This window comes from Marmota flaviventris, chromosome 7, assembly GCF_047511675.1.
Source record: "Marmota flaviventris isolate mMarFla1 chromosome 7, mMarFla1.hap1, whole genome shotgun sequence".
Classification (NCBI taxonomy): domain Eukaryota; kingdom Metazoa; phylum Chordata; class Mammalia; order Rodentia; family Sciuridae; genus Marmota; species Marmota flaviventris.
In genome coordinates this window covers 138056685-138079734 of record NC_092504.1, presented here as the reverse complement: position 1 = coordinate 138079734, position 23050 = coordinate 138056685, and the positions used below count along the sequence as shown (strand labels likewise).

Genomic DNA, 23050 nt, shown 5'->3' with positions numbered 1-23050 from the left:
GGCTAATAGACAACTGCCACACATTCTTCTTACCACCATCCCACTGTTCCTGAATTTAATTTGCAAAGGGAAGCAGAGACCAAAGAGGATTTCTTAGGTACTCAACAAAATTTGAAGAAGTGGGAAAAAATATACTTAACAGTTACTGAAAATAAAACTTGCCTCAGTTAAGAGAAGATTTTTCTTTGTACATATTTTAAAATAGCTTTATTTTCCATTTAGGAACTGTGGAAAATACCTATTTATATTGTTTGGAAGGGTACCTCATTTCGTAATAGGTAGTCTTCCAGATTCTTTTCAAATGGTCTTCACATTTCCTATAAATTGATGCTATCTGGCAGAGCCTTCTATTCAGCTTTCTGACATTTTATCAAGAATTTGTAGAGGAGCAAGAATTCTTGCCCGATTAGTTTCCACAATGCAGCTGTTTAACACCATCTCCTCCAAAATGGTGTGTACTTTATCCAAATTAAACGTTATATCTGGTTCAGTCACTCGGCTGAAGTACTCGTCTAAAACTTCCACAAAATGTGGATGAATTCATAACAGCCATCTCATTCTCAGTGTCGTTAACTCCAACCACAGTGAAGAGAGCTGCATATTGCCGATATATCAGCTTAAAAACCTTATATTCAATGAAAGAGCATTGTTCATTGGATCGAGAGGCAGCTCTTTATGACTTCTGTTTCCAGAAGAGCACGCTTATTAATCTCCACATGCTCATAGTACTTAGAAAGTCAGATCTGGCCTTGTTTATTCACCACAAGGAAAAATTTTATCATTTTTTTTTCCTGGCCAGTGTTTTTCCAAGTACAGATTAAAAGTTATAGCAAGGGATGGCTGTCATTGGAACCTATGTGGCTCCGGGATGATGATCCTGTGATGCGTCTTCCTAGAATACCCCTCCCCCTTTCCTGCTGAAGCTTATTCCCCAACCCTCACTAGCCACATGGTACGGGCTTCCTTGGGGCAGCCATTTTGGCTTTTAGTATAGCATCTGCGGGGGCTCCTCCGGGGGCCTGTATTTTATTAGATGTAGTTTGTTTTGAATTGTATAAATTTCCTTGAATTAATTTTTAAAGTCTTTAGTTATAAAGTTAGGGTATACTGCTGTGTGACATTAATTTTTCCTAGTATAGTCACTTTCTATGACAGATACTCTATCTAGAAATGCACTTCAGTGACTAGTAAGCAATGTTTTTGTAAAAGAATGTGGGGGTTACCCACCAGGGTAATCCCATGTTGCTATCACTATTTGTGGAATTTGTTTAACCCATTTTGTCCTAGCATCCCAGATATAATATTTGCCCTGTGTCCTATTTATAGGATGATATACTAAGACACTAATCGATCAGGTGTCCTTTTTATAGACCAACTCACATTTTCATACTTAATGATAATAAAGGGTATATAAACCCTATATTATTATTTCCAGCCTACTTTAATGCATCTGTGTTAGTTTTGTTGAAATAGTTACAAAATGGAAAACTTTGAATTTAAGTAATTTCAACTGAAATGCTAATCAATAGAATATAACTTAACAATGTAACATTGCTTTTTCTTTTTTTTTAACTTCCATTCACCAAAAACATGTAACAGTTATTTCTTACATTTCATATGTATACCTGGGTTGTCTCTTACTTTTGAAATTTTCTTCAATGGGTTTTATTTTCCACTTAGGACAGAATAATTGACTCATTTATCTGGGGATGTTTTGGTTATGATGTTTGCCATACACATCTTTTTATAATTGCCCTGTATGTGAGAGTGTTTTTATCCTGGCACGATTGCACACACCTGTAATCCCAACCCAGCAAGGAGGCTGAGGCAGGATTCCAAGTGTGAGGCCAGTCTGGGCAACCTATCAAGACTTTATCTCATAATGAAAATAAGAAAGGGGATCTGGGGTTGTAGCTCAGTGGTAGAGCACTCGCCTAGCATCTGTGAGGCACTGGGTTCGAGCCTCAGCACCACATAAAAATGAAATAAAGATATTGTCCACCTACAACTAAAAGATAAATACACACATAAAAAAGTGGGGGTTGTGGGTTTAGCTCAGTTGTAGAGTGCCTCTGAGTTCAATCCCCAATATTGGGTGGGGGAATGTTTTTATTTTGAGTTTTCCTCTCACATTCAGGCTGATCTAAGTGTATCATAGATAGTCAAAAGAAACCAACCCACGCCAGGTGGCAGTGGTGCACACCTGTAATGCCAGCAGGTCAGGAGGCTGGGGTAGGGGGTTTAAAGCCAGCCTCAATAATGGTAAGGTGCTAAGTAACTCAATGAGACCCTGTTTCTAAATAAAATACAAAATAGGGCTGGGGATGTGGCTCAGTGGCTGAGTGCCCCTGAGATCAGTCCCCAGTACTAAAAAGAAACCAACCCATAAAGTCAGTTCTTCTAAGAGCTTTCCAACATAGTAACGACATCATTGTAGTTTTCACCTCATAATTGAAGATCAAGATCTATTTGCCTTTCAGAGTCACTAGGAGGGCAGGTACTGGATCTTAGTAACAGTCTATAGTTTGAACTACGTACTCTTAAAGAAAAAAAAAGGTGTTGCAGACTACAAGACATTTACAAATTAAAATACTTGAACTTCACATCATGCTACATGGAAGGGGTTTAATTTACTTGCCTAAGAGCAAGTTTCAGCAGTGCAGGCAGCATACTAATACATGAGAGTACTCTTAATTCATTTCACAGTGAATTAAATATTAAGAAAAGAAAACTGTACCAAAAATAGAAACAGTTTAAACAAAAATAGAAATGAGAGTGGTAACAAGTAGAAATCAGAAATACTAATTGACTGGAGTAGAAGTATTGAGGATAATGAAGGGATGAATTATAGGTAGATTTTTATTATTGGAAAGTTTTAAATTTTGTTCCCTCTCTCTTTTGGAGACGTCAGAGGGGCATTTGGGAGGTGATAGTTAAAATGCATAACTTTCTCATTATAACTTTACTGCGAATTGGAAACCAGGAAAATGAAAAAGTATAAGTCTGAGCCTGGGTGTGTATATAAGAAAAAGGGACATGGTTTTAAGTATTAGGATAGTATTTTCTTTTACATTCATTAAGTCATTGATAAATAATTTGAGTGTTTACTTCCAACAGATAGTCACAAATGTAAGAAATACAATTCATGGCTTCAAAAAACTTCACGGGCGATCATTTGATGATCCCATTGTGCAAACCGAAAGAGTCAGGCTTCCTTATGAACTGCAGAAGATGCCCAATGGAAGTGCAGGAATTAAGGTAAGTTGTGTATTCCTAGAATACAATTATATCTCCTGACTGGATACAGTACATACACCATACTACCAAGAGATGGGCAGTTTTTGTAATTTAGTGAATGCAAAAAAAAAAAAATCCAATTTTAATAATAACTTTTAAATTCAAATAATGCTCTTGTCAAGGAAGAAATTAACAACTTTTAGGGGACAAACCAGAGGCACATGTGATTTAGAAGAGTAGATCCAGAAAATATGTTAATTACTATAAGATTTTCTAATTTTCAAGAAACCTAATGTACTGAGAAGTGTGAAAGAAATTGTTCTTCCAAAAGATGGAGCCTGGATTTTTAATTCTATATCCTGAAACAATAAGTTTAAGACCAGTTTTTAAAAAATGAATTTATCAGAAACTGGTGGGATACCTGAAAACACAGTTATCATTATGACCCAGTAAATGCACTCTTTTAGTATGTACTGAAGAAAATTGAAATGTGTCTATACAAAAATTTGCACATGAATATTCATAATAGCATTATTTATAATGGACAAAAAGTGGAAACAATTCAGGTGCTCTAAGCAAATAATAGATGGTTAAACCAAATAGGATATATGAATACAGTGGAATATTGTTTGGCCAAATAAAGGAAGTATTAATGTGTACTTATAACATGTATGAACTTTGAAAACATACAGTATGAGCCCGTTTATTTGCAATGTCTAGAATAGGGTGTATCCATAGAAGCAGAAAGTAGATTAGTGACTATTAAGGATGAAGGGGGAATTGAGCTGGGGAGTAAAAACTAACCAGTATAAAACTTCTGGGGGGTGATGAAAATGTTTTGCAGTTAGATGTAGTTATCAGTGCTATGTTGTAGGTGAAATTGAAGATCAAGGCTTATGGACTGGGAAACTAGAAGGGTTAAGACAACATTGAGATAGAAAATAAATTCAGGTATCCTGTAGATCTGAACAGCCCTGCTTAATGGTTATTTAAAGCAATTTTATTCTGTTCTAGGTTAAACTAATTAAAAATTTCTTTTCTTTTATTCTTTAACATGAAAATAAATAGTGCTTTGTGAATAATAGGCTGATATAAACAGAATAGTTTTAAAGAAAGCCACACAAAATTTTTAGTATCGAATATATTTATAATGAGTTTGTACCTAGGGGAAAAAAATTTTGTTCTTTTCCCCATAATAACACAGGAAGTATAATAAGTAAATATTTTAAACTTAATCGTTTTAAACAAATTCTGATTTTTTTTAGTTTAAACACATAACATTAGAATTCATTTTGACAGTTATAAAATTGTGGAATATAATTTGTTGTAATTCACAGTACTTCTCCTGACCCCAGTCCTCCTTCCCCTGTTCCCTTCCTCTACTCTCCTGATCTGTTAGTGTCTTGTGCATATACATAAAGGTTAGATTAACTATGGCATGTTTATATATGTACCTAGGAAAGTTAGGTCAGATTCAGTCCACTGTTTTTCTTTTATCCTGTCCTCCTCTTCCTCCTCCTCAACACCCCCCCCCCTTCTCTACTTTACTAATCTTTCTTTATTTTGATGGAATTCCCACATACTTTTATGTTTGAGAAGGTTTTGAAAATGCCAGTCAGTCCTGTGTTGGAATATCTTCATCTTTTGAAGACTTTTAAGATTTTCAGTGTTCAACTTTGTGAATTTTATCCAGTTATTTTTTATACATGCATTTGAATATAGTTTGCTGTTTTTTTCACCTTTTAAAATATTTTTATGCAAAGGAATGCTATACTATGGTACCCCCCATAGACACACTCAGATCATGGTATTTGATTCAGTTTTTCTTTATTTTATTAGGGTTTATTTCTCTTTGGTTTGTTTTATTTATTTTTTATTTTTTTACCTACTTCCTTGGATTAAAGGCATTAATTTTACAGTACTTGTTTTTGAACTTTCTTATAAATGGACACAAGTGGATATCAATTTCAGGTATGATTCAAAGGAAATCTTTTTTTTTTTAAAAGAGAGAATTTTTTAATATTTATTTTTCAGTTTTTGGTGGACACAACATCTTTATTTTTTTTTATTTTTATGTGGTGCTGAGGATCGAACTCAGCCCCCCACGTATGCCAGGCGAGTGCGTTACCACTTGAGCCACATCCCCAGCCCTCTTATGTGGTGCTGAGGATTGAACCCAGGGCTTTGCATGTGCGAGGCAAGCGCTCTACCACTGAGCCATAACCCCAGCCTCTCAAAGCAAATCTTACATCATTATATTTATATACACATCTGTACCCGAATACATTGTGCTGCTTTAGAGTTTTTTCCAGAAGTCTTCCAAATGTCAGCATTATGGAATAAAATTATTTACTCTGGGGATCCAGAAGTAAAAGATAAGAGCCTCAGTGAATTAAATAGTTATGTTTTGTGGCTTCTAAACTTAGCTTTCTGTTGCTTTTAAATTTTGTGATGGTCACAAAGGTTTGATACTTGACAAGTACAGGTCCCTCAGGATTCCTTGGTCAAGAAGCTTTTGTAAAGTTTTATTTGGTGTGCCTAAATGCCAGCCTAGCCTTAAATAATATATAAAATAAGCACTTTTTTGGTCTAAACAAGTAATTTTTAAAATTTCAATCTTTAATTGTTGTCCCAGAAACTTCCTTTTTAAAAAAAAATTTATTCTAATTTGTTATACATGACAACAGAATGCATATCAGTTCATGGTACACAAATGGAGCACAATTTTTCATTTCTCTTTGTACACAAAGTAGCGTCACACCATTCGTGTCTTCATACATGTTCCTAGGGTAATGATGTCCATCGAATTCCACCATCTTTCCTACCCACATGCCCCTTCCTCTCCCCTCCCTCCCCTTTTCCTTTTTTTTTTTTTTTTTTAATATGGAGTTTTTTTTCCTAATGATTTCATTTTCTGACTAAAGCTTTCATTTTAAATCCACGAAGGGTTCTTATTTTCAAAGGAAAAATTTTTTTCTTTCTTGTTTGTTCTTTAATTTATCATGCTTAGAAAATATGATATAGTAAAAATAAAAATTGCTTGGGGCGAGGTGGAGGATGTAAGACAGTACGGCCACTTGAAAATAATCTACTAGGATGTAATTGTATGTGTTGAAATAGTAGGACCTCAGAAATGAGATGGTACTGTTTTTAATGAAGTCATGATTTCAGAGTGACAGTCTTTTTGGAATAAAACTTTCTTAAGCCCAGGACTTTTTATCTTTTTTACTGTTGTATGTCACATATAGAATAGATGTTCGTTCACAAGGTATTTATTTGGATAAATAAATGACTCAAATAACTCAACTTTTGGTTTAAGGTGCGGTATCTAGAAGAAGACAGACCTTTTGCAATTGAGCAAGTTACTGGAATGCTGTTGGCCAAGCTTAAAGAAACTTCAGAAAATGCCCTGAAGAAACCAGTGGCTGACTGTGTGATTTCAGTAAGTTTTACTTCAGTAAATCATATTTTCACAAGAAATGTTAATCCATTAATGATAGAAATGTTTTTCCCCTTTATACTTTTCATCCCTTATCCAGAAAATAACCTTAAGTTCATTTTGACTTTTCCATTAAAAAAAAAAATTATTTGCTAAAGCTCTAGATTGAACTTAACATAATATGTCACTTGTAATTATCAGGGAAACTTAAAATTAATGTATGTGAATTCCAGCAACTCAGGAGGCCAAGGCAGAAGCATTTCAAGTTTGAGGCCAGTCTCAGCAACATAAGGAGACCCAGTCTCAAAATATACAAAATTTTTTTTTAAAGGACTGGGGATGTTGACGCACCCCTGGGTTCAATCTTGTGCCCCAAATACTAAGGTATGCATTACTGGTACCACTTAAAGACTTTTCCCAAATAACACCTAACTTCCATGTCTGAGGACCTTAATGTTTTATGGCATAGGTTGCAAATCCCAGTTGGGAATCTGAAATTGTGTATATTATGTGAATGTAAGGTTGTTTTTGTTTTTGTTTTTATTGTTGTTTTGGTATTGGGGATTGAACTCAAGGGCATGTAACCATTGAGCCACATCCCCACCTTTTTTTCAATTGTAAGACAGGATCTTGCTGAGTTGCTAAGTCTGGCCTTGAACTTGTGATCCTCCTTCCTTTGTCTTCCAGGTTGCTGAGATTACAGGCATGTACCATTGTGCCCAGCTGGAAAGATCTTTCTTGAAGGACTTTTTTTTAATCTCATGTGCTTTTTTAAAATTCGTACATTTTGTACAGGATGGTTGGGTTTGTTATGGCTTATTGGTACATGCATATCATTTGGTCAATTTTCCTCCTCACAAACCTCCCCTTACCCTCATCTTTGCCAGAACCCCGCCCCCTTCTAACCTATTGGTCTCTTTTAAGTATTCTAAACAATAAATATAATTGTTTACCTTAGCTTCGCTCTTGAGACCCCATTGAATGTAGTTGGTTTTCAGTTTACATTTTTTTCACCCAAATGTGAATATTATTAAAACTTGGCTATATAAATCTTTTTCAACAGCATTTGGAAATTTTTATGAGAGAAAAACATTAGAGTTTAATGTTTATTTTCTAGCCATTTAAAACTGGTAAATAAAAGAGATTACTATTGTTTGATTTTTGCTATTTTAAACATTTTATGTACATTAACCTTTTTGTCGGAAACACACTTTGAAGTAGATATTATTCATCCCAATTTTATGCCTAAAAATAAACATTAAAAAAAATTGCAAGGCAACTAAGGCAAGGTGGTGCATGCCTGTCATCATCCCAGTGGCAGAAGGATTTTAAGTTTGAGGCCAGCCTTGGCAACTTCATCAGACTGTGTCTCAAAATAAATGAAAAAGGGCTGGGGGTGTAGCTCAGTGATATAGTTAGTACCCCTGGATTCAGTCCCAGTATTGCCAAAGAAAAAAGTTGTTTTTTTGTTTTTAATAAAAATTGAGGTGTAGGGATAGTTAATTCCTAAGCCAATACTTACAACTCTTTAGTTAATATTTATTGTCTCTTGAATGTATATATCAGAATGGTGCACATTTTTTAAAAAATCCATCTTAAGTTCAAATTCCTTCTTAATTTCACTGTACTTTTACTTTCATGTCAGAACAAAGTAATACAAACTTATGCTTAACTTTGTGGTTAGTATAGTAAATGCAATGTGAGCTCTACATGGGCAAGTAAATGAATATTAAATGAATCATACACTATGATTTGTATTTTTGTCAATAGCAAATCAGGGTAAGTCAGCTTTTCAAACAAAATTCAGGGTCTTTCCTTTTGTTAACCTATTATGTTTTTATAAGTGTCCTGTGTATGGGATGTTGCAACATGAGTTCTAAAATCAGTTAAATGAAATTTGTAAATTCAAAAAATGATAAAATTTGAGGGGCCCCAATTATTTTGTACATGAATATACTTAAATAGCGTTTTAGAAATTTGTGAGCTAAAAGTCCTTCTTAGTTTTGACAGAAGTAAAAATATATAAATCTTTTTAAGCTTTAAGCCTGAATTTAATTTTTAGTAGAAATATATTTGTTTCTTGGTTATTGTAAAAGAAATATATATGTTCATCATAACTTTGTCATAATATGTAATTCCTCTCCTTGGAAGTAAGATCATTTTAAACTATGGAAATTTTATTCTTTTTAAAATTTGTTTTAATTAGGATTTTTATTCTTTAAGTTATGCATGTGCACACAAACACACACACAAATGAAATTGTGCTATATGTATGCCCCGCCTGCACACACACACACACCCGCCTTTTAAATGCAGTAATGATACACCATGACTGTGCAAATCTGTTTCTGCATAAGATTCTGGTATAGAGACATATGTTGAACTTAATTTTAGCAATCTTTTGAGTTTTCAATTTTTCTTTTATTAAAGATGAACGAACATTGTTTTAATAGTTGAGTGTATTGGTCTGTTTTTTGTTACTTTATCAGGATACCTCAGCCAGACTCACTTGATAAAGAAAACAGAGATCTTAGGCTAAAAGTCTATAATGAGGTGGCCACATTAGTTTGGCCTCTAATTAGAGTGCCTAACAGTGTCTTGGCAGGAGTGTTTGTGGAAGGCAGGCTCACATTGCTAAACTGGAAGCCAAAGAGATTGGGTCCCACAGTTCCTTCCTAGAGCATGTCCCCTCATTGACCTAAGGATCCCACTAGGCTCCACCTCTTTAAAGGTCCACAGTGAGAACTGAGTTTCCAACACATGGACCTTTTGGGGACAAGCAACACCCAAATCATAGCAGCTAGACTAGCATGGCAGTGTTTAAATTAATAGAATTTTGGCAGTCCTGCCATGTTACTAATTACTTTTAAATTAGTATTCATGTTAAGTCAAATCTTTATGGTACAGAAATGGTCAAACTTAAAAAAACTAGCACTAGTATTCTTCCTCATTTATTTAATTAATACACTTTGTCTTAAATTACACTCAAGTTTAATGTTTACATTTTCAAATAATAAAATCTATTACATCAAACTGATATACTTGATTATTGTTTTTAAATATCAGATTCCTAGCTTTTTCACTGATGCTGAGAGAAGATCTGTGATGGCTGCAGCTCAGGTTGCAGGCTTAAATTGTTTAAGGTTGATGAATGAAACTACTGCAGGTAAGCACACACTCTGTAATTTGAAAGTCACTGTAAGAAAGTACTGTTAAACAGTGTTTTTTCCAATGAGTAACAACATTTTTCTTTTTCTTTTTTGTAATATGCTGATTCTTATAAGCCAGTTGCTTTGGAATATTACATTTTGGCAGAGGTTAAATTTGTTTTAATTGCTTTAGATTAGATATGATTATTATACGGTTGTAGATAATAGGGAAAAATTTAACTTTGAAACTAATAGTATATATTAGGGAAAAAATTTAACTTTGAAACTAATAGTATATATTACTGTACTGTGTATTAAAGTACAGTGAGTGACTTATCTCATGTTTTCCAAGTAATCGCAATACTAGAATTAACCCAATTCTTTGTTCTTACACAGTTGCACTAGCATATGGAATTTATAAACAGGATCTTCCCCCGTTAGATGAGAAACCAAGAAATGTAGTATTTATTGATATGGGACATTCTGCCTATCAGGTCTCGGTTTGTGCTTTTAACAAAGGAAAACTTAAAGTAAGTAAATAAATGATTTGCTGTATTAACTTATTATTAAGAGCACAGACTATATAGAGAACTTTAATGACTGGGCTTATTAAATCTTGGCTCTGCCCTTTAAAAACTGTGACCTTAACCTTTCTAAACTTTAGTTTCTTTGTCTAAGGATAATATCAGTAACTGCCTCCTAGAATTTTTGAGAATAGAGCGAGTTAACACATAGGAAATGCTTGGAAGCCTGGCATATAGCAGAAGCTATATGTGTTAGCTATTTTTATCATTATTACTTTCTTGTTAAGGTGTTAAATCTGCTATCTGGGAACATAAAGTATCCGTAAATAAACTTACAGGAACTACTTTCTAAAATAATTCACATTGTTTTTAGAAAACTTTCTATCTGGGAGTCCTTATAGTTATATTCTATAATATAGCATTATTAACCTCATGTTTTTATAATCTATATTTGATTTAATATTTGTTTTCATGTTGACTATTTGTCCAGATTTAGGCAAGTTCTCTCCGTTATGCATGTGAGTAGTGTACTTGGAAGATAAAGTGCTTTTGTTTATCCAACTCTGAAAGAGCCTTTTATCCTGTAGTATATAGTACTATAACAACATCCCTTATAATCCACAAATTAAAGGGAAATAAATGACTCATGCCAAATATGGAGTTGTTTTTTATGTGAATTGGTTTAATTCTTGACCTTTAACCTTAAATTTTAACTTAATTTAAAAAGCATTTTCTTTCTTTCCTAAGCTTTTCTCTTAGCTACCTTAGAGTATAGTGAACTGTAATTTGAAGATCAGAGAGCTTTTTGAAGACCACAACCCTTCTTTCCAGAAGAATGCATGCTTGTTCTGGTTACATACCAAGATAATTTTGCATAACACTGGACTTCATAAGCAGTCTGCACATGAATTTTCCATGCTAGTTTGTTGATTAGACATCACTCTCAGATGATGCTCACATCCTTTTGTGATGTTCCCATTCCGCCTTCACCCGCTCTTGTGAAGAAAGAGCTTAATCCCCAACAGTGGGTTTCACTTTTAGTATTATCTCTAAGTGTGTACTTATTTTACCCTGGGGCGGGTGGGGGGAGGGTTCTGTGGGGTTCAAGTTCTGTGGCTCATCCCTTCCACAAAACTATCTGGGAGCCTATTGCTCATAAAACTTTTCAAAATTTTGTTTCTGCTTACTTATTTGCTCTCTAAAGTATTCTTAGGTTCTTATATTCTTATGTTGGAAAAATATGTTTTTTAATTTAATGTTTTTTAAATGCCTAAATCCTGACCTGTTAACTGACCAATTATATTTGAGTATCTTTAGATTTTCATTTTTTTGGGTGTTTTGTTCTTGTATATATGCTTAGAACTTTTCCTCTCAAAGTTGATTTTTTGGTTCAGTATTATTGTAAAATCAGAGGATGTGAGGTAATGAAATTTTAGATGTAATCAGTTATTTCAGAATTATTATGGTATGGATCTACCTTTTTGATAAGTTCTTTAACTTTGTTTTGTTATAATTTTAGAGATTTTTCTTTTCTCATTTTTTTCTTTAAAGAATCTATTTCTCAAAATTTAGTTTTGCTTTTTTAATTAAACAGGTCTTGGCTACTACCTTTGACCCATATTTGGGTGGCAGGAACTTTGATGAGGCCTTAGTAGACTACTTCTGTGATGAGTTCAAGACCAAATATAAGATAAATGTAAAAGAAAACTCTCGGGCCTTGTTACGTTTGTATCAGGAATGCGAAAAACTCAAGAAGCTAATGAGTGCAAATGCATCCGATCTTCCACTAAACATTGAGTGTTTCATGAATGACCTTGATGTTTCTAGTAAAATGAACAGGTACCATGTATTTTTCAATTTGAAAATTGTTTCCTTATTATGTTCAGATCACATCAGATTTGGGGAGACAGGGGGTTGTGCCAGAATTGAACTCAGGGGCACTGGATCACTGAGTCACTTCCCCAGCCCTATTTTGTATTTAATTTAGAGAGAGGGTCTTATCAAGTTTGGTAGCATCTCTCTTTTGCTAAGGCTGGCTTTGAACTGGTGATCCTCCTACCTTAGCATCCCAAGCTGTTGGGATTATAGGCGAGTGCCACCTTGTCCAGTCACATTTGATTTTTTAATTGTTATTTTAGAAGGTATGCTTAACTTTTTATCCAAATATAATGAGTTTTGTTGTATTTTCTCACAGGGCTCAATTTGAACAATTGTGTGCTTCCCTCTTTGCCAGGGTTGAACTACCTTTAAAAGCAGTTATGGAACAAGCTAGTAAGTGGAAATTGTTTTACTGTCAAAACTGTAGCATGTGGTAAAAGCAAATAAAAACTTCACTTTCTTTAGAAGACTTGTATTTCTCATTTTAGATTAAATTACTCATTCTTTAGTCATAAGATAGGACACTAGAATTCTGAGTTTATGAAAATATATCCTTGATCCTTTGATTGTTTACATCATAAAGCCAATGTTCTGTTTGGAGATGTGAATATATATAGAAGATTTTTAAATTGCCCATTTAACTTTAATTATTAATTAAATCATGGGGATATGATTACTTTTATTTATTTAATTTTGGTGGGCAATTAAAAATACCTTCAATAAGTCTAGTAGAGGAAGGAGAATGCAAGAGGGGATTGAGAATGGGAGGGAAAAAGGGAGGAATCATGAATTGAAACTGATTTCCATGTAACTATGAGTTTGAACAGGATGAACCCAACTACTATGTATAACAATAAAGCTCTAATAAAAAAGAAAAGGGAAAAAACCTTCTATAGAGGATACTGGGAATGTAGCTCAGTGGTAGAACACTTGCCTGGCATATAGGAAACTTCAATTCAGTCTCCAGTACCACTCATGTGAGTGCATGCTCACACACACAATCATAATTTAGCTGGGTGTGGTGGTGCACACATGTAATCCCAGGTACTTCAGAGGCCAAGGCAGAAACAAGCAAATTCAAGGCCGGCCTGGGAAAGTCAATAATACCCTGTCTCAAAATTTAAAGAATTAAGGATGTAACTCAAAGGTGGAATGCCTCCTGAGTTCAATTCCCAGTATCCAAAACAAAACAAACCAGAATGAAACCTCCTACAGAAGTTTGTAAGGTGAAAGTGAGAAAATTGAAGGAGGCTGACTACATTTAAAATATAAGAGGAGCTTTTCTGTCCTATGATGACTCCATCATATGGACCAAGTCCGGTATATATGACATAGATAACATACATTAATTCTGCCTTCAGTTGTTTATATCTGCTATTTTATCTTCTTTTGAGCATAGTAAAATATTTACCTTTTAAAATCTACTTTCCAGTGCCATCTATTAGCAAATTTTGAAGGCTATCTTACTTTGCTCATTGAAAAACATCTTATTTCCAGACTTACAACGGGAAGACATAAGTAGTATAGAAATTGTAGGAGGAGCAACACGGATTCCTGCAGTGAAGGAACAGATCACGAAGTTCTTCCTTAAGGACATCAGCACCACCCTAAATGCTGATGAAGCTGTTGCAAGAGGATGTGCATTGCAGGTTGGTTATTTTATTCCAGAATGTGAATTTTGCAAACATGGGTCTTATGTCTGAAAAGGGGGCCTTTTTAATATAATGTATTCCAGCTACATAACAGCCTAAAGTCATTGGAATTATTCCTAATAAGTTTCTGTTGTTCTCATTCATATTGTTGAACTCTAAGATTAATATGCCTGTAATTACACTGAAAGAATGCTGATTTTATAGATTCTTGGAACTATGCCCATTTAAAATTCCTTGTGGAGATTTTTTAGTGTTCTTATTTCATTTATTTAAAGTTACATAAGAAGTACTCTGGCCCTTTAAAATTTTCACTAGTTATTACCAAAGGAACAATTGTTTTTAAAATAACAGTTTTACTATAAGGATTTTATTAGGCAGTTCAATCAGGGATAACTCTTGCTATGTATTTACTGATAAAAGTATGGTATACTTGTTATTTCAGTGTGCAATTCTGTCACCAGCATTCAAAGTGCGTGAATTTTCTATAACAGACCTGGTTCCCTATTCAATTACATTAAGATGGAAGACCTCTTTTGAAGACGGAACTGGGTAAGTTTTTTTTTTTTTTTTTTAAGAGCTTATCCCAAATCTTTATAACCTACTTTTTCTAAATTAGAGGATTAAGTCTACTTCTTAAAATTGTGTTAAAACTTTCAAAGTGGTAAAAAAAAAAAAAGTGAATGTAAGAATGATGTAACTTGTAAGCCATGTGGGCATATGTGCATATCAATTTTATTATTCATATCTTATTATAATGCTGACTTAACAAATGAAAATCAGAATCTAAAAATGTTAAAAAACTTGAATTTCCTGTAACCTAAGTCCCTTACCCCATTTTATAGGTGTAACCATCTTTAATAATAAGAAAAGAGCTGTCCCAGGTCTTTTCTTCGAATATCCACAAATAAAAACATGCTTCTATTTAGTACACATAAGATCACCTGAACATCTGTAGTGCAGCTTGTTTCTTAAAAAAAGAAAAAGGTACCTTTCCATCTGAACAGAAAATAATTCTTCAGTAGTTAATAAATTGAACCAAAACACTACATTAAGTCACATTTCTGCTATATTTCAAGCACTTTTATTAGCTTTGCACACATATCCTTGTCCAGTTTGGAATATCTGAAAAATAGCAGTAGGAGGAGAATTGTTGAGCCAGAGTATACACACTGGAGGATTATAACTTGCAAGACATTTGAATGACTTTGTTTTGACATCAGTTTCAAAGCAAGAAGTATTCTGTAAAATTTAATATCATTTAAAGTTATAAGTTATCTAGGAATAAAATTACAAGAAAAGCATAGGGAGCTAAATTAGAAAGTAAATGTATCCAAATAAGTACAGTAAGAAAAAAGATATTGGTAGGTACTTGAAAACAAGGATGGAAAGTTATATAAATTGGAGTTTTTCAAAGTTTGTATAAGTAAGGTATTAGGATCATCATAGTTTTAAAAAGTGAGTTTCTGGGCTACTATAAAGGATAGTCTTAAACCTCATTTAAGGAATGGGAATTGTTGTGTGGATTTTAAAATTTTTTGGTCAAAAAAAAAACTTCCTGGTCAGGTGTGGTGATGCATGCCTGTAATCCCAGTTTCTCTGGAGACTGAGGCAGGAAGATGGCAAGTTCAGGGATAGCCTCAGCAACTTACAAGGCCCTAAGCAACTTAGTGAGATCCTGTCTCAAAATAAAAAAAGGGCTGGGGATTTAGCTCAGTGGTATTGTGCTCCTGGGTTCAGTCCCTAGTACCAAACAAACAAAAAAACCTTCATGTATTTGGAGAGGGAGGTAGAAAATACTTAAAAGGACAATATTACACCAATTGAGAAAACTGGGATTTGGATGATAGAATCAACAGAGAAATATACCTACTAAGTATACATTCATAGCAGATATCACTCTTGTTGAGGAGAAAATGCCCAAGGAGAGAGTGTGTACACTCACTCATAATAAGACAAAGGGGTAAAATGTTAACAGTACCTAATCTAGGTAAAGGATATGCAGTATTCATTGACCATTCTTCTGTTTTTGCATCCTTCTTTGAGTTTATTTCCAAATAAAAGGGTTTTTTTTTTTTTTTTTTGGGTTTCTTTTTTGTTGTTGTTTTTGTTCGTTTGTTTCCTTAAGGGAACAGGAATAAGAAGGGTTTCATATGGTAAGTATTTTGGAAATCAGTGGGCAGGGCTTGATCCTCAAATATCAATCAGAAGAAGAAAACCTATAATCCCTACATCTTTAACCTAAAATATGCATATTCTCAGGAAAATAGTTATTCAGGTAATTTTTCCTTTTAGTAGTATATAATTGTCCTTTTATGGCAGACATTCTGAAAACTTGTCAAAATTCATGTTTGTAATAAGCAAAGTAGTTTTTTAACCTTTTTCATAGAGATCCTTGGAGTTGCTGCATGTGAATTGAGAATGAAATGGATCTGTAATTAGGTTAATAGGCACACTTTTTGTTTTCTAAATGTCTTTCCCACTGTATTTTAGGGAATGTGAAGTATTTTGTAAGAACCATCCTGCCCCATTCTCAAAAGTCATTACTTTTCACAAGAAGGAACCATTTGATCTAGAAGCATTTTATACTAATTTGCATGAAGTGCCTTATCCTGATCCAAGAATTGGTAAGAGAACTCAAAATATTTTTTCCATGAATTTTTGGCCTTTTATAAATAATGTGGAATCAAAGAAACAAATGGATGTTTCAGCTAAACCAGCTCTGGATTTTTAAAGATATTTGTACTTTTTTCTAAATAGGCACTTTAGTGCTCGGTTTATTTCTAAGATGACAGCAGGTTTGAGTATTCTTAATTCATTTTGACTTATTGGCCTGCAAACATTGTGTGAAGGTTACTTTTCATTGAAAAACTTTTCAATGAAATTGAAGTTGTGCTGGTAGACTGAATTTATATTCTGATTTTAAACTTTACTGGCAACAACTACAATGAATATTATTAGATTAACATGAAAGTGGGAAGATATGAAAATATCTATTTTCATTGTGTAATCTCTTCAGATAGTATAAAAATGCAATTTAATAGCATTTCAAAGAGAAGGAATAATTAAGTTTTTAAGTTTTTCTATATTGATAACTAAAAGAGAAAACTATAGCTTATTTCATATATGTCATTTAAAGCGTACAAACTATTGAGTGTTATATTAGTTTGTTACACTGCTATAATAAGTTCTGCAAAATAGATGGCTAGAACAATACGAATTCATTATCCCAGTTGTGGAAATGAAAGTCTGAAAACAAGGTATCCGCAGTTGTGGTCCCTTCTGAGGGCTGTAAAGAAAGGATCTGTTCCAGGCCCATCTCCTTTATTGGTAGATGACCTTCTTCATATTGATATCACGTCTTCTCACATATGTGTATGTGTGTGTTTCCAAATTTCTCCTTTTCATAAGGGCACTGCTCATACTGGATTAATGACATCCATTTTAATGACCTCTTTAAAATCCCTATCTCCAAATACACAGTTGTGTTCTGAGGTACTAAGATGGTTAGAACTTCAACTTATGAATGTTAGGATACAACGCAACTCATCAAAAGGTTATCTAGATTTTTTTGCCATCCATTTTTTTTTGCCTGATATTCTCTCTTGTACTGTGTGTATCATTAATTTTGTTACAGGAAAAATACAAAAAAAGTGGAATTGCTTTATGAATTAACCAGGTTGATTATGATTTATAAAACTCAATAGTTAAGAGGTAATGTATACTAGGCTTGCTAGCGCACACTTATAATCTGGCAGCTTGAGAGGTGAGGCAGAAGGATCCCAAGTTCAAAGCCAATCTCGGCAAAAAGCAAGAACCTAAGAAATTTAGTGAGACCCTGTCAAAATACAAAATAGGGAAATAGGGCTGGGGATGTGACTCAGTGGTCAAGTCCCCATGAGTTCAATCCCCAGTTACCTCCCCCTCCCCCCACCAAATAAAAGGGTAATAATTTGTTTTCAGACTCAGAAATTGGATTTAGTTTAATGGCTTCAGAGTACAAGTGTTAAAATGTATTGAGAAGTTAAATATTGCCTTTGAATTAAATTTTCCCAGGTTAAAATAGCAACTCTTTTTCTACCATTGATTATCTTGAGCAAGTAAATCTTTTTCAGTCTTAATATCAGGTTTGTTATGATATAAAGAAGGTAGTAATGGGGAAAGCACCTGCCCCTTAGTAATTAGTATATAATTGTTTGACAAGACCTTAAAGATAGTAGTAAAATTAGTGAATAAAGAATTGAATGAAAGGTTGCTTGAGGAGTAGCTCAGGTCGACGGCTTGTCTAGCATATGCTGAGGCCCTATCTGAAACTCATGTACTGATCAAAGCTCTTTTTTCCTTAAGGGAGCTTCACTATTCAGAATGTTTTTCCACAGTCTGATGGTGATAGTTCCAAAGTGAAAGTTAAAGTTCGGGTTAACATCCATGGAATCTTCAGTGTGGCTAGTGCATCAGTAATTGAGAAGCAAAATGTGGAAGGGGATCACAGTGATTCTCCTATGGAAACAGAAGCTACATTTAAGGATGAAAATAAAGATGATGTGGTATGTAGAAATTCTGTCTCAAGATTTCCATGATAATACATACAATATCTTAATTATAAATGCTATTCTGATGGTTGAATACATTAATTTCTGATATTTTGTTTTGAATTTCTGCTATGGTCAGTGAAAAACTTAGATTTCTATTTAAATGATACATATTTTTGACATTGTAATACACTTTTCAGGAGATTTGTGCATCTTTCATAACATTAAGGTAGAGCATGTGAGTTTGAAATTATTTTTTCTAAGTTCTTCATTTCCATTAAAAGTATAACTTGCTGTGGCTAGGTATGTACAGATAAAACCAATTCAAAATCAATTTTGCACTGTACACAGATGCATACAAATAGACTTCTTCAGGATTTAGTTAGAGGATATCTGCAAAGGAATATGCTGTATATTCAATAACATTCAAGTAAAGATTAAAAGTTATGTTACACTGCATTGATTCTTAGTGTACTTATAAATGAAGGAATCTTAGGGGAACTTGATTATATTTCATTACACAAATTGTTTTTAGTGGTATTTGTTAGATTTTTTTTCCCAGTCATATTTGAAGATCTACCCTAGATTTTCTTGCCTTCTACCAAGTACTTCCTACAAAGACTGTGGCATCCCCCCTCATCATGTTGCCCATGTACTATCTATTTATTATTACATATTCCTTGTTTAAATTGAGGAGGAGGAAGTGTCCTAGTCTATTAGTGAAGATAATTAATTTTTCGTAAGGGATCTCTAAGTAGATGTTCCTAAATATTCTTTTTATGATTTATACATTCAAGGGGGAAAGAATGGTAACTAATATTATGGATCATATATTAAGCATTATTGATGAACACATGTTATCTATATAATCTCTTTTTAAATCTCTACCATAGCTGATAAAATAGGTGTTGAATAAATCGTCAGTTTATTTTCTCATGCTTCATGATAATAAAGGTGTGATTTTAGTATATTTTGTAGAATACAGCCTATGTGCTTTATTTCTTAGAAGCATTAAGATTATCTGGGATTTCTCTTTAATTTTGTATTTAGAAATTTTTTTTAAAAAAGCTTAAATATCCATTATAAAGCCACCCCCCCCCAAATATGTACCAATTCAAAGCAGAATCTTTTTTTTCCGTTTTAAACTAAGATAGCTCTGATTTTCCTAAAAATTGATACACTATATATATCTGAGAAAAATTGATACCTCTCCTTACATTCATTATCGAGTCATACTAAGAAGTTACCTTAGACCATGTAACAGAACCAGGAATCAGAGCAACTGTATGTTGTTCATCATGCTAATGTACAACAATTTAAGTATTTCCCAATTCGTGTCCATTTGGGTTTTCTATTTATTTTTTAATTTCGTTGTAGATGGACACAATACCTTTATTTTTGTTTTATTTGTTTTTATGTGGTACTGAGGATCGAACCTAATGCCTCACATATGCAAGGCAAGCGTTATACTACTGAGCCACAACCCCAACCCTATTTATTTACTTTTTTAATTAAAATATTTGTATATAGTAAAGACTCTTTAGGTGCTTCAGACCCATTGATAAACAACCTAGAAAAGAGGTTCTCACCAATCTATAAACTTACATATTAGTCGTAAAGGACAGGCAAGAAGCAATGAGCTAGCATGTAAATATAAAGGAAATTAATGAGGATGCATGGTAAAATTACCTATGATAGTGATGAAAGTTCACTAGGAAGGAATAGGTATACTAGCCTTGAAGATGGAAAAGCAGTTTGTACAGAAAAGGAGTGGGTATTTTTATAGCAGAGGAAATAGCAAGTACACAGGCCACAAAATGGGAAACCCTTGTGTTTTAACAGATAGAAAGGTAACTGATGCATAGGATATAAGAACAGAGAAGGGGACAGTGGCAAGAAAAAGTGAAATTGAGAAGGTAGATCAAGGGGAAAATCTTATAGTTCATGATAGTGATTCTGGATTTTATTCTTAAGTGCTGTGCTTTTTTACTTATTCAGCAAATAACAAAAGAGTGCCTGAAATGCATGATTGGATATATAGCAAGGAGCTCAAAGGTGATCTCAATTCCCAGGTGTTTAAAAATCACAGAAGCCAGAATCTAGAGATTCCATTAATTCTCCCACTATTAATAATATTCCTATGAATATTCTTTTTAAAGTCATTACAAATGACCACCATTCTATATTATAAGATAATTTTTTACATCTATGTAATTTTTTCATATACATATATACACACATATGCACATGAACTAAATTATCATTATGAAGGATAACATCATACATTCACTTTTGGACTTGGCAGTAGTCATGATATAGATCTAAGAACCTTTGCCATATATATGTGAACTTAGTTTTTATTCCTGCTAGCATGACTAAGAGATTGCAGCCCTCTGGCCTTTCTGTCATCATAACCACTAAGGACCATTCAAGTCTTAGCCATTATAATGACTTTCTGGTAAGCTAAAATAGCATTGTATGTGTCAGTGGCTTATAGGAAAATACTAAAGACCCATTTTTAAACAAATAATGTGTTACTGATGCCCTTGGCAGAAAAGAGGATGATGCTGTAAAAAAAATAACAAAAAAACACAACAAAGGAAAACATTAACAAGTAGATAAAGTAATTTAGAAAGTTGGAGTCTAAATGTCAAGAAGTTTTAGAAATACATTTACCATATTGGGCTTAATTATTTTTTTCTGTATAGTCAAGAGACATAACTGAGGATGCATGGTAAATTACCTATGTGATAGTGATGAAATGACGATAGTGATGAAATAATCTCAACAGAGGAGGTTATTTTTTTCAATATGTACAAAGTAAAAATTTTAAGCAATAAAGCAGTGTGACCACTTAGTTGACAACATTTTTGTCTAACATGTTAGCGTTAATAAAATATTTGTGTCTTGTGTGGCCCCAACTCAGTACTTTTTCACCTCAACCATCACAGGATCTGGGGAGGGTCTAGTGTTAGAAAGAAGGTCTTAGAACATCAGAAATAATTGCTCTTTTTCAAAGAGTCGTCTGCTAATCTATTTTTCTTTTTTGCACAAGTGACCATTTATTCAAAAAAGCTTTCTGGGTATTATATATTTGCTCAATTCTAGATATAGAAGACCTAAATTATTCGGATTCCTATGTTCTAAATTTTCTTAAAGATGTTGGTGAAAGAAGGGTCCTCAGGAAAATCTGTTATTTACACTTATTTACCAAGTGGAGAGTCCATTTTGAGCAGAGGGTGTAGATTGAAAGTTTATTTTTCAGACATAATAATTTCATATTTTAGCTAGAACATGATAGCACACACCTGTTAATCCCAGGGAGAACCTGAGGAAGGAGAATTGCAGATTTGGCACCAGTCTCGGCAACTTAGCAAGATTGTTTGAACATTAAAAAAAAATGCTGGAGGTTGGGTATGTAGCTCAGTGGTCAGGGTGCCCCTGGTTTAGTCCCCAATACCAAAACAAAAAATTAATAATTCAGAGACATCTTTTATGTAGTTTCAATGAGTTTCCTTCAGTATTTTGTTACATTTTTAATATATAGATTGAATTTGTGAAATAAATTACATATCTTTTTCACTTTATCTTTCCATTTTCTTCCTTATAAACATTTTTCTTGTTAATTTGAACATTCTCTTTCTTTGTAAGCCAGGTCTTATGTATCTTTATAAGTTTAAGAATAATTTTCTGTTGTGTTTTGCAATTTGTTTGGTCACAGGTGAATGCAAAACAAGATTTGTTCATATGGCATTAAATACATCTTTTTATTTTACTTATTAACGGATTTGGTTTTTGTTCTCATTTGAGAAACATGTTCTCACATCTCAAAACAGGCTTTTGAGCTCTAAGGTAGTTTCTTATTTATTTGTTACTGGGAATAACCCAGGGGTGCTTTGCCACTGAGCCAGATTCTCAACCCTTTTTATTTTTTTTATTTTGAGACAGTGTCTGAGGCTACCTTAGAACTTGAGATCCTTTTGCCTCAGCCCCCTGAATTGCTGGGATTAAGGCATGCAGCATAGCCACCTAAAATAGTTTATTTTTTTAAGAAAATTAATAAGACTCCACATATATTATCAGTTATATATTTTCTTTCCAGGATAAAATGCAGGTTGACCAAGAAGAAGGAGTTCATCAAAAAGTTCATGCTGAACATACCCCAGAAGAGGAAATTGATCATACAGGAGCCAAAACAAAGGTTTGATTTTCTGTTTCTATAGTTTTATCCTTTGAGATTGATATTTTGAATTATTTCCTTTATAATGATGGTTTACATATTGTCCCATCTTCTCAGATATGGAACATATATAAAAATTTTAAATTCAACAATAAATATACCACTTAATGGTAAGTTTGAAATAATACTTGACTATTGTATGCAGAATTGAAAACTTGGGACTTGATGGGTTAATACACTTCATACTTTTAATGTTAGATTTATGGGAAATTATGGAAAACTTACAGCCAGAATGAATATATTTCAATTTTCATTATTTGAGGCTTTATAATATGGCCCTAATGATATGTGTATAATCGTATTTTTCACAGGAAAACGGAACAGATATTTCAGTAACTTTCTCATTAAAAGTTATACAGTAGGGCTGGTGTTGTGGCTCAGTGGCAGAATGTTTGCCTAGCA

General features: G+C 33.5%; 1 protein-coding gene and 1 pseudogene across 2 annotated transcripts in view; one reads left to right on the top strand and one right to left on the bottom strand.

Annotated features, from left to right (window-relative positions):
- The window catches only part of Hspa4l (heat shock protein family A (Hsp70) member 4 like), a 51196-nt gene that overhangs the window by 6837 nt on the left and 21309 nt on the right, over positions 1-23050 (top strand). For both annotated transcript variants that reach the window (XM_027926768.3, XM_071614691.1), the window contains exons 3-13: positions 3118-3258; positions 6557-6679; positions 9743-9842; positions 10222-10355; positions 11944-12188; positions 12544-12620; positions 13725-13876; positions 14322-14428; positions 16370-16503; positions 18224-18423; positions 22511-22609. In XM_027926768.3, the coding sequence (XP_027782569.2) occupies positions 3118-3258; positions 6557-6679; positions 9743-9842; positions 10222-10355; positions 11944-12188; positions 12544-12620; positions 13725-13876; positions 14322-14428; positions 16370-16503; positions 18224-18423; positions 22511-22609 (1512 nt within the window). The remainder of the gene's footprint in view (positions 1-3117; positions 3259-6556; positions 6680-9742; positions 9843-10221; positions 10356-11943; positions 12189-12543; positions 12621-13724; positions 13877-14321; positions 14429-16369; positions 16504-18223; positions 18424-22510; positions 22610-23050) is intronic.
- On the bottom strand, positions 352-782 carry LOC114085576 (AP-4 complex subunit sigma-1 pseudogene; annotated as a pseudogene).